Below are 12,267 nucleotides of genomic sequence, written 5' to 3'. Positions count from 1 at the left end.
CTAATGACTGAAACAAGTAAAAGAATTTTCTAAAAAAAAAAAAAATTGTTTCTATGAATGATATTCGATGAGAACTGTTGGCATTTTTGTTTTCTGAGAACGTGAAAATTAGTAAATGTTGCTGGAAGTGTCTGATTTATTGATCATTTGCTTCTTTGCCTTCTAAGCTACTTCCTTATCTCAACCATTCTGTATCATATCACTCAAACTTCCTTCTTTAACCCTGGAGAACCCTCATCATTAGGGTCCTGCATTTGCTTTTCAGTTGTATTCTGGGTTGGGCTTTTTTTTTCTTTTTTTTTTCTCAGACACTTTTACTGCAGTCTTTCTTACTTTCATTGTGCAATAACCTGCACAATGCACCACATCTCTTCTATGCATAATTCCCAATACATGATATTGCAATAGTTTGTGGAGATTTACATATATTTTATAGATTTTTCATTTTCATAAAAAATTGTAATAAGTACATAATTGCACTTGATATTCAGTGTACAACCTCTCTCTCTCTCCTCCAAATCTACACTCACAGATCTCTCTCTGTCTCTCTCTCGTTTATATCTACACTCACAGGTGTCTCTCTCCTTTAACTCTACACTCACAGATCTCTCTCTCTCTCTGTCTCTCTCTCTCTCTCTCTCCTTTATATCTACACTCACAGATGTCTCTCTCCTTTAACTCTACATTCACAGATCTCTCTCTCTCTCTCTCTCCTTTATATCTACACTCACATGTCTCTCTCTCGTTTATATCTATACTCACAGATGTCTCTCTCGTTTATATCTACACTCACAGATCTCTCTCTCAAGGGTCGTGTTTACTGTTTGAATGAGAATGAAAGAAGTAGAGAGACACACAGACTTGTGTAGTTCAGCTCCAGGTGAACCTTCACTGAGTAGATTATGATGAAAGGCATTCCAACTATGACTATCCTGTTTGTTGAGGACGATCTTGGATAATGTTTTTCAACTATTTTTTACTTATAGAGGGTTGATTCCAATTTTATTTGGGCCCCCCCCCTTCCTAGCCATTTGATTTTTAGCAAAATCCTTTTGTATTAGGATTAAATATTATTAGAAATTGTATTTAAAAGAATTGTTAAAATATTTTGTGTATTGTAGAAGTCTAAGCAATTTTAACAACAAAATCTTATGTGAGTCCCCAAGGGCCATGTGGACCCTGGTTGAGACCCATGGGTCCAGGAGATACATTGATATCTGACAGACTGATAAATAGGGCAGAGTTTATGGAAACATTGGTAAGTGCATTACTGGACAGTTGTTTTAAGTTGGTGTTTGAGAGTGTTTCACCTTTTATGTCCATGAGACTGGACAGTTGTGGCTTATGTTGATAGGCCTTGCAGCCACAAGCCTCTCAGTTTTGAGGCTGGTGGAGCAGCTGAAGAAATGGAGCTGTGTAAGTAGTACATAAATTGCTGGAGATAATCAAATTGTGATTGAGGTGGCCTATACACACACACACACACACACACACACACACACACACACACATATATAATCATCATTTAATGTCCATTGTCCATGCTGGCATGGGTTGGATGGTTTGACTGGGCTGGAAGGCTGCAGCAGACTCCAGTCTGATTTGGCATGGTTTTCTATGGTTGGATGCCCTTCCTAATGCCAACCACCCTAAGAGTGTAATAGGTAGTTGGCATTAGGAAGGGCATCCAACCATAGAAAGACCACATGTATATATATGTGTGTGTGTTGTCCTTGCATACCAGCATGTCCCCTGCATCCCTCTTTAGCTGAGTGACCCTAATCTTGTGGGCTTCTGGGTACTGGTGCTGTGTAAGAGTACTCAGTATACTCTGTAAAGTGGTTGGCATTAGGAAGGGCATCCAGCCATAGAATCGATGCCTCTTCAGCTGACCAGCTCCTGTCAAACAGTCCAACCCATGCCAGCATGGAAAACGGATGCTAAATGATATATACACACGCACACACTACATATATACACATATAGTTATGATAAAAGGTGAGGCATCTGTGACTCCTCCGTCCTTTCCCTGAATTTGTATTGTATTTAGGTGCAGGCATGGTTGGATGGTTAAGATTTCTTTATAACCACATAGTTCTGGGTTCAATTTCACTGCATGTCACTTGGGCCACTGTCTTTGCCCTGAGCCAGTCAATGCCTTGTAAATGAATTTGAAAGGGGAAAACTATTAAACTTGTTTGTGTGTGTGCATGAAACTTATTTTGTTTGTCACAATATAAGCTTTGCCAGGTTGATTTGGTGACTAGTCACTCTGTGCCTTCTAAGACTTGTGAAATGTAAAAAGTCCCTAAAAAGCAATTAAGGGTTGATGACAGGGAAAGCACCTGGTTATAAAATCTTACTTGAGAATCACTTTCTTGACAAAGCCATGTTAACAGGGTGGAATGGATATGAAAACAAACAAATGATTTTGCTGTTCTGAAATATGTATCAGTTAAAAAGAAAAAATCAACTTAATTAGAAAAATAATGTTTAATTATCCTCCCCATGCTATTCTCTCATCATAGAAAGCTCTAATGTGTGGGACCCATATCATTTTCTAGTGTTTTTATGGCTTGTTTGCTTTCCCTCCCTACATACTGACAATGATGTTTAGGAAGAGAGTGGAAAAGAAAAACACACAAAGGAATGACAAACAGGTGATGTGGACAGGCCAGCTATACACTGCTGCCAATTCCCATACTTTACACAGCTGTCCTTTTCCATACACATCACATGGCTATACAAGTGCAAGTCTTCTCTCTTTGCAGACTACATCTGATGCCTCCTATTCCCCTTTTTCTCTCCTAAGTTACTCACACTCTGTCATACATACACACAGACATGGTACATTCAGCAGAGTTTTCCTAGCTTAATTTCTGTCAAGCTTTTGCATGTCCTGTACAATCACAGCCCATGTTTCACTGCCATGCAGCATAGCCGCTCACACACAGGCATCATGCAATCTACCTTTTACTCTGAGAGAGAGGCCCTTTGCTATCAACAAAGGTAGAAGCTCTCTGATTTTTGCCCAGCCAATTCTTATTGTAACAGCTGTGCTCTAAGAGCATCCTCCTCCACTGCTGACCTGGTTACCTTGGTAACAAGCTATCTACAGCTTGCACAAGGAATGTCTTTCAGTTTCCATTTACCAAATTCACTCACAAGGCTTTGGTTAGCCCGGAGCTATAGAAGGCACTTGTCCAAGGTATCATGCAATAGGACTGAACCCAAAACTGTGTGGTTGGGCAGCCAACTTTTTACTTCATAGTCATACCTGTGCCAATATTTCTCTCTTTAGAAAATATCCAGGTGGCTGTTTGTAGAATTGGATAATTTTGAAGGAATTTTTAACCCTTTTGTTACCATATTTCTGTTGAGATGCTTTGTTTCTTTCAATCAATTTTAAATATAACAAAGAATTTAGTAAAATAACTTAGTTATCATTAAGCTGGTGTTAGGAACATAAATTGTGACTAAGGTTTGGTGGAAGATTTTAATTCAGAACTTTTGAAAACAACACATTTATACTACAGAACCAGAGCTGGTTTCAGCTGGGTTTGGTATTGAAATAAAGTCACTAATTTGGTGATCTCTAAGACCATACTCTCACTTTGGTCACTCATATGAAAATAATTTTAGCAGGTATCAGAAAATAATTATATTTTTTCTGAAGTTGTGCTTGTAGTCAAAATGGTTGTTACAGGCTTCAGTTGTTTTTTTTTTTAATTGTTTTACATGCACACTGTAGGTATTAATGTTCATTTTTGTCCATTTTTTTTCCATGATAGTATATTGGTCAAGTATGTCTTGATGTACAAGTGTGTGTGTGTATGTTTTTGTTCAGTTTCCTTGTATGTCTCCACTCTCCTGATTTTGACCCTCCATAAATCCTAAATTTTACTTTAGAATTTTTGGGAGCAACTGTCTTTGAAGACTCATATTGTCGTTGAATGTGCAAAATGAGGAATAGACAGACAGCTGACAACTGATGAAGGGTCGTTTCTCTGTGTTTACCTGTCCCATTTTCCATTTTTTTCTCTCATTTACATACATATTTAACTCATTTGTCCATGTATTTCATGTTTACACAGTTGGTGACATCCTGTACCTATACATGCACACACACGTACACTATATATATATATATATATGCATATATCCATGCAGAGAGCTGGGCATGGCTGTATCTTTGTATCTTTTAGAAGTTCTCTTAGCAATCACATCATGTACTGGGGTCGTTTCTTGTCTTTCTTTCTATCTATTTGTATGTCTCTTTTGGAAGACATCAGCTGTGGCCATCTCAGGAGAGGGTTTGGATCTGCCAAGACACTCTATATCTTGATGGTGATCCCTCTGATTGCGAGTAGTTGTCAGGGTGCCATCATATGCCCAAGGCAAGGTGAAACTGTGCATTTATATAAAGGAGGCAGTTGTTGCTCCCTCAGTTTCATGACTCATGATATTCAATCAGTTGATGTCATCTCAAAGATTTCAACTCACAAATGGTGAAACTCTCACTGAATCACCAAATGTCCCTTAATATAAACTTAAACATTATGTATTGAGTATTTAGGTTGTTTATTTGTACACACACACACACACACACATTATATGGACATTCCTTGTACAATATCATTTTCTTATTGTTTCATTTAACATTAATATGAAATCCTGTCAAGAGAATTTCACAGTCTGCCTCTGAATTTGAATTGACTTTGTTTTCCTTTTGTTATTTTTGACACTTGTTTTTCTATTCAGTAAAAAAAAAAAATTCTGTAACTAAATAAAAACAATCTAAGGTGGCCAGTCCCTCTTTCAGATAAACCTCATCTACAATAATACAACAATCTACCATCATCTTCACAGAAACATTAACACTTTAGCATTTAAACCATTCATATCCAGCCTCTCACACCTACCCTGCAATATCATTCTAAAAATAATCACATCGTTGAAATCTCGAAGCTGCAAGATAATGCATGATTAATTCAAAACGATGAATAAGCTTTACATTTAACAGAGAAGTAATCTGAATGTGAAAGGGTTGGAAACTCAAGTACAAAGAAGTGTTTTAAGAGAAAGCAATGAATACATTTCTGAAGCCAGGTCTGTTTTGGTCTTTATCAGATGTATAGAGTACAAAATGTTTTGGCTCAGGTATGGTTGTTTGGTCTGCAAGTTCATTTCCCAGCCATCTCATTCTTGATGATCTAACAGCAACATGGACATCAACACTCCTGCCAAGCTTATATTGGCTATAAAGTGTCAGCTTTCAACTTAGACAGTTCTCGAGGGAGAGCAATGACTTGAATACATGAACAACAGTTAGTCTCTCACAAATCCAGAAGAGGATGCTCACCTTATTCCTTTCTAGGTATTGGGAATGTGTTGCACCCAAGTTCCATGTCTCACTATTACGTAGTATCACTCTTTATACAATCTACTCTGAGAGAACCCCTTTGTTATAAGCGGAAGTAAAAGCTCCCTAAATATTTTTCTGCCCTGTTCTTTCTCATACTTTGAGAGCAACCACCTTTGCTGCTAATAATGCCAACAAGGTAAAAAGAATTTGACTGCTTTTAGCAAACTTTCTGAGTCTTTGAAGGAATTTATGTTCTGTGCATTTGTTATGGCTTGTACACCATCGCATTTCAAGTCTCCCCTCTCTGTCAGCCTGTCTTATCTACAGTGTATTCCATGTAGTTCTTCCTATTCTTTTGCATATGTAACATGGCTATTTCACTGTCTTTACTCCTTGTATGTGTTCACATTTTTTCCCTTTGCTATAAAAACCTATTAGAACATACACAATTTCATTCTGGGAACGAGTAGCCCATGTTTGCAAAGGTTTGATAATGGAAAGGACGTTTAGTCTGGCTGCCTCTACAGATCTCGTTTAACCTTTGGTCAATGATAACAACATAATAAAATACACGGCCATAAACAATGTGAGAAAAAGATTTGTAAAAAGTTATCTCTTTACACATGGGATGTAATATATGTAGGAGGTGGTACTGGAAAGTTGTTGGCTTTTGGGTAAAAGAAAATACAGGAGGATCAGTTAATTATGATTTTATTCGACATATTCCCCTCCCCTCAGATCCACACACTTATTGCAGTGGTCCTTCAATTTTTCTAAGCCCTGCAAAAGAACTTGGAAGGTTGGGCCTCCAGCCAGGCCTTTCGCGATACCCTCAAAGCCAGAAACTGTATATAGTGGAATTGAATGAAGCATTGGTGACTGTCATCTTGAGAAGAGTTTAAGAGTAATGTTTGTAGGTTGTGACATTGTTATTATTATTAGTAGTAATACCAACAACCAGTAGTAGTAGTAGAAGTAGTATGACAAGTGCATTATTAATTACAAAGCTCTTTTCCTCACACATATCTTTCTTTTTATGTTTTCAGTTCTTCCACCAGTTCTTGTTCCTCGATACAGTGAATTTCCAGCAGGTGGCCATGCAACTCATCATCAAATGGCCCCTTTCCATCCAATCCAAGAGCCAGCCATGCCCCATAATGTCACTTATCCCTTTATCAACCAACAGCCACAGCAACAGCGCCAACATTCTCCTGCAAGTTCAGCCCCCAGCAGTCCTTTTGGACTACCTGGTAAGTTATCTTTTTTTAACAACCATTTGCAGAAATTAGGGTTCACAGTCCCTGCTGCGGGGCCCTCATCTTAATAAGTCCCCTCTTTTGAAATGGCTTTAAATTTATTTTGTTTTGTATATGTGTTTATGTGTGCATCATCATCATTTAACGTCTGCTTTCCATGCTGGCATGGGTTGGATGGTTTGACAGGATCCAGTGAGCCATGGGGCTGCACCAGGCCCCAGTTGTCTGCTCTGGCATGATTTCTACAGCTGGATGACCTTCCTAATGTCAACCGCTTTCTTTATGCCCATGGTGGTGGTGGTTCTTTGAGAAGGTAGAGAGTTAATCTTCATGCCAGAGACAAGCGGAGTTGTCTTGCTGTAGAGAAGGGTGGGTGAGAAAAGGGTAAGATGGTGGTGGGTGCCAGAGTGAAGCCCTCAAAATGAGGTGATAGGGACAGTTATTGGTGTGTGAAGGGAGGAGAGAAGCAGATGGCTAGAGTTCAGGACAGAGATAAATGTAGTGAGTAGTGAACAAGGGAGGAGGTGCAGCATGATGGGAAATGTCAGCACAGGCAGAGTGAGCGGGGTGAGGGTGGGGTGGAAGAAAGGGGTAGGAACAGCATTTCCTCTCTCTTAGCCTCCCTGTGAATCTGCTACACCTCTTGTGTGTCCATAGCATGCTCTGGGTTCACCATATGGGATTCCTGTCTACACGTTTCCTGCATATCAAGCAGGGCCATTTACCTGAGAGTGGTAGAGTCCTGTCTTTTTCCTGCTTACCAGAACTTTATTCTTAACTAAGTTAGGTTTTGCTTCTGCACTGGAAATTTTTCTAATTCTGTTATGAGAGTGAGTTAATCAGCATATTGTGGTTCCCAAGAGCAACCAGTCTTAAATTCCTCTGTTATGACCTGGAGGACAATGACGAATAGGAGAGTATTGAACCCTGGTGAATACCTACCTGCTCACAAAATTCATCACTGAAAGTGTGGCTGACTCTTACCTTACCGACTACACGTCTGTGTGTGGCTTGTATGACTTTCACAAGCCATTTGTCTTCCCCTACCTTCAATATAATATATATATATATATATATATATATATATATATATATACGTACATACATGCACACTTCTAAGCCAGCATGGAAGACAGATGTTAAGTGATGAGATACACACCCACAGATGCACAGTTGCATCCACGTGTCACATCTACAACAAGCATTTATGGATGTACGTGTTAGAAAGTTTGCTTTGCAACCTCATAAATTCAGGTTTAGTTCCACTGCATGCTACTTTGGGCAAGTGTATTCTGCTGTCAACTTGAGCTGGCCTATGCTTTGCAATGAATTTGGTTGATAGAAACTGTATTAAGCATAATTTTTGTGTGTGTGTGTGTGTCACCCAAAGCTCTGCACCATCCTAACCCTTTTGATTCCAACGTGCCTGAGACCACATCTTGCTCTGATACAAACTTCCTCTTTTAAAGTGATCTAAAGGAAAACATTCTTTCAATTTAAAAATCTTTAATCTCAGGATTTCAAAATATCTTTGCTATTATTGCTACTCGTTCTGGAATTGTTATTCCACCCTTGGCCCTCCTGTTTTAATATTAATAAATTGTTGTTCAGATTTTGGTGACTGGAATTTAAAAAAAAAAAAAATGTTGTTTTTATAGCTGACACCCCTCCTCCTGCCTACCAACAACATGACGACACTTCCCAGAACAACATGGCCAACAATATGAGCATGCACCAAGGCAATACAGGTATGCAGCAAGGAGGGCAAAGCCCACCACAAGCAATGGATACTACAATAGCTACACCTCAAGGTAAGTCATTAATGTTAGGACACCAAGGTAGACATAGCCACCAATAATTCATCAACTTCATTGATTAACATGAAATGGTGTTTATAGGGTGCTCTTCAGGTTGACCCAAAAGTCTGCTACAAAAGTTTTAAATAATGTATTTCTACCAAATCTGAACCGATTTGCTTGAAGACTTGCTCACTAGATTTTAACATTTTCAGCAATGTTACAGCAAAAAATGATTCCCTGAATCCACCTCATTTCTTCATTACAGCCTTAAAAGCTTAACAGGCAACAGTGGCTCACAAGACTTCCAGTGATATTTTATCCTATTCATGCTGCAGAGACCTCTTCCAAGCCACTTCTGAATAATGAGATTTAGCACAAGCATTAGTCTCCAAGATGGACCAAGTGCCAGAGTCCATTGGGTTGAAGTCTGGGCTTCAAGGAGGTCATTCTTCTTTGGATAAGAAATTTGGGACATTGTCGCTAAGCCACCTCTGAGTCCTGTTGACAGTGTGGGCAGGTGTTCTATCCTGCTGAAAGAGAAAGGGGCCACTGTTGAACAATTCTTGGCTCAAATGTTTCACCACAAGCTCAAGAATGCAGCCTTGTTCTTGACTTCTTCAGGAACAAAAACGAGGAGTTTTCCCCATCGAAGACACTCCAGCCCAAACCATCACAGATGAGAGTTTTTGAGTGCAGTGGATATTTCTGGCATTCTCTGGACATGGCTGAGCATTTTCTGCAAGGACCCTGTCATTTTGGCTGTTCTGAGCTTCTTCAACAGTGAACAACTTCTCATCTGTGAAGAGCACATTGTCCAAGCCCTGTCAAAATGAAATCTTTCATCTGACCCATACAAACACAGGAAAGTGCTTTTGAAAACAATGATGTCATCTGAAATGTTGATACTATATGATAGATAGAGAAAGACAGTGAAAAACCTAGCCTAATCTAATAGCAGCTAAATCTCCCTCAAATCACATCCTGAGCATATTGGAAACTAATTGCAAAATGGATGGTTGAGGCTGGGGTGTGTTTTGATGATGAGTTTGTTTGATCTGTGCTGTCCTGGGGCTAAACAATACCTAAAACCAGAATCTGTATCTCATCCTGATTAAATAAAGGATGCGTTCTTAATGTATTCATATCTTGAAAGTTTTCTGCTATTTTTCATTTTTAAAATAGTTTAATTTGGTTTTGAGAAAATTGACATTGTGTCAGGTGCTTACAGTAATTAATAATTTCCTTTTAATTGTAATGAAAAGTAGATTTCTCTTGGCCCACAAATTAGGAGAATGTATATTAAGATATGTTTGAAAATGTATTTTGGGCTTCTGTTATTAGATGAATTTTTACTGAACTACCTTGGAATAAATTATTTCTCATATTTGTCTAATTGCATTAAACTTAGTCCATAATTGATGATACAAATCTCCTCCTGTCACCTAATTTTTAATTACACTTCGAACGTAAAGTCTTTTCGTCAAGAAAAGCAAAACAAGCAACTCCACCGTGATAGATGATGTTATGTTTTCTTGCAGATGACATGTAATTTAGATTCTGTATTGTCAGTATTAATCTAAAATCTAGACATTTTAACTTCTAAAAGTAGAGAATTCTAAACAGCTGGGACTTCAGGCTTCAGAGTTGAGGAGCTGAGACAAATATCTCCCTGGACATGTTGCTAGTTTAATGGAGGTGACTTTTCTAGTAACAGCCAAGACAAAGGTTCTGTGTAGTGGATTTGTACTCGATCAATTCCACGTAGATCATTCCTCCACAGACCTGTTGTGTGGATCTCCATCTCGTCTGGAATATTTTGGACAGCTTCTGTTTGTGTTTTGAACTTTATCTTTCAGATGGTATGCAAGTTACATATCAAGAACCGCAGTATTGGAGTTCCATTGTCTATTATGAGTTAAATAGCCGCGTTGGGGAAGCATTTCATGCATCAAATACCAGCATTGTTGTTGATGGCTTCACTGATCCATCCAATAATGCTCAACGCTTTTGCCTCGGTTTACTCTCCAATGTCAACAGGAATTCAACCATTGAAAACACTAGAAGACATATTGGTAAAGGTATGGCATTCTCTTTATATTCTGTTGTGACGGGTGGCTGTGTGATAATGGTGAGGTCCTCGTAATCCCTTGTATGGAGGTGGGGGGGGGCCTAAAGGTTTGATTCATCATTTTCCTCTATTAACCATTTCTCCAGTCATTCTCAAAAGATTCTTGTTTGGTTGTTGTTTTTTTTAGTATTTTTCCTCAGTTATTTGGTCCACAACTAATTGTACAAAGAATGGCAGCTGGAAATGGTGATTTAGGCTGAAGAAATCCTTTCACTAACTTCCCCACTGAATAGTGATGCTATGCCACCCACACCATAAAACATTGCTACACCACCTTCTTTCTCCCGTCCAAATTAGCAGCAGTAATTAATTGTGATGTCGAGGGCCAATGATAAATCTAAAAAAAACCAAGTTGTTCAGTGTCAGAATATCCTGGACAATAAAGAGCCATTACGGTTAGGACATGGCATCATTCATTTTACCAAGGTACCTGGGTACCTGGGTGATATAGTGGCAGGAGGATATGTAGCTAGATCTGTGAATCAGTTTTGTTTGACTCTACACCATTTCACATCCTACGATACCATTGTTTCTGTCCATTGAAACACATTTAAAAAAAAAAGCTGAATATCAATTCCATTCCTGCTTCTTAACCGTATTCTGTCGTTCTGAAGTGGCCGGTTTATACCAATCGTTTAATCGTCCTCGTTTCTGACATTAAACCTGTGCTGGACGGTACTCTTTCTTCTCTCCGTCCATCGAAGAGGGTTGAAGGGAGATAACTAAATACTGCCAATTATTTTGTCTGATACCATTTTACTGACCGTTAATCCACTACCATAATGATAATGATCCTGTTTAATATAGGCACAAGGCATGACACCTTTTTTATTGGGGAGGGGGACAGTCAATTGAATTGAATGGTGCTCCACTTTATTGACACTAGAAGGATGAAAAGCAAAGTTGGCATCAGAAGGAATTGGACTGATAAATAATCAAAGCAGAAGACAGCACAAAGCATTCTATTCAATGCTCTGCCGAGTCTTGCAATCTGCTGCCTTATTAATGCTATTTTCTGATGACATAAATGGAAAGACGTTATTAATTTCTTTGTTCTCTTTTCAGGTGTTCATCTTTATTATGTTGGTGGTGAAATGTTTGCTGAGTGTCTCAGCGACAGCAGTATTTTTGTCCAAAGTCGAAATTGTAATTACCATCATGGCTTCCATCCAACCACAGTTTGTAAGATCCCACCTGGCTGTAGTCTCAAAATTTTTAACAATCAAGAATTTGCCCAGCTTCTTAGTCAGTCAGTTAATCATGGATTTGAAGCTGTCTATGAACTAACCAAAATGTGCACCATCCGGATGAGTTTTGTGAAGGGGTGGGGTGCTGAGTATCATCGCCAGGATGTGACAAGTACTCCCTGTTGGATTGAAATTCACCTCAACGGCCCCCTTCAATGGCTTGACAAGGTGCTGTCACAGATGGGCCCACCCCATAACCCTATATCGTCTGTGTCCTGATCTGTTGTTGTGTGTATTGTCTTGTTGATGTTGTCTGGAGACAAAGGGTGGGGGTGCAGGGGACATTAGTACTGCAGCGGTTCTACCACCATCTCCTCCTCCTCCCTCCTCCTCTTCTGCCTCACTTGTCTTCATCATAGTCACCATTCAAAACACCTTACATGCAAGCCTAAATATTTCAAACTCTTTATAAATAGCATCATCTCTCTCTCTCTCTCTCTCTCTCTCTCTCTTTCTCTCTCTCTCTCTCTCT

General features: G+C 39.0%; 1 protein-coding gene across 2 annotated transcripts in view; it reads left to right on the top strand.

Moving 5' to 3' along the window:
- Positions 1 to 12,261, top strand: part of LOC106879879 (mothers against decapentaplegic homolog 5) — a 20,050-nt gene extending 7,789 nt beyond the window's left edge. The window contains exons 3-6 of one of the 2 annotated variants that reach the window (XM_014929603.2): positions 6,412 to 6,615; positions 8,280 to 8,432; positions 10,277 to 10,498; positions 11,614 to 12,261. In XM_014929603.2, coding sequence (XP_014785089.1) covers positions 6,412 to 6,615; positions 8,280 to 8,432; positions 10,277 to 10,498; positions 11,614 to 12,014 — 980 coding nt within the window. In that variant the 3' untranslated portion in view covers positions 12,015 to 12,261. Of the gene's footprint in view, positions 1 to 6,411; positions 6,616 to 8,279; positions 8,436 to 10,276; positions 10,499 to 11,613 lie in introns of both variants that reach the window. The other variant, XM_052975173.1, reaches the window with a different exon arrangement.
- Positions 12,262 to 12,267: the final 6 nt, after the last annotated feature.

This window comes from Octopus bimaculoides, chromosome 20 (assembly GCF_001194135.2).
Source record: "Octopus bimaculoides isolate UCB-OBI-ISO-001 chromosome 20, ASM119413v2, whole genome shotgun sequence".
NCBI classification, from domain to species: domain Eukaryota; kingdom Metazoa; phylum Mollusca; class Cephalopoda; order Octopoda; family Octopodidae; genus Octopus; species Octopus bimaculoides.
This window is presented reverse-complemented; position numbering and strand designations above follow the sequence as displayed.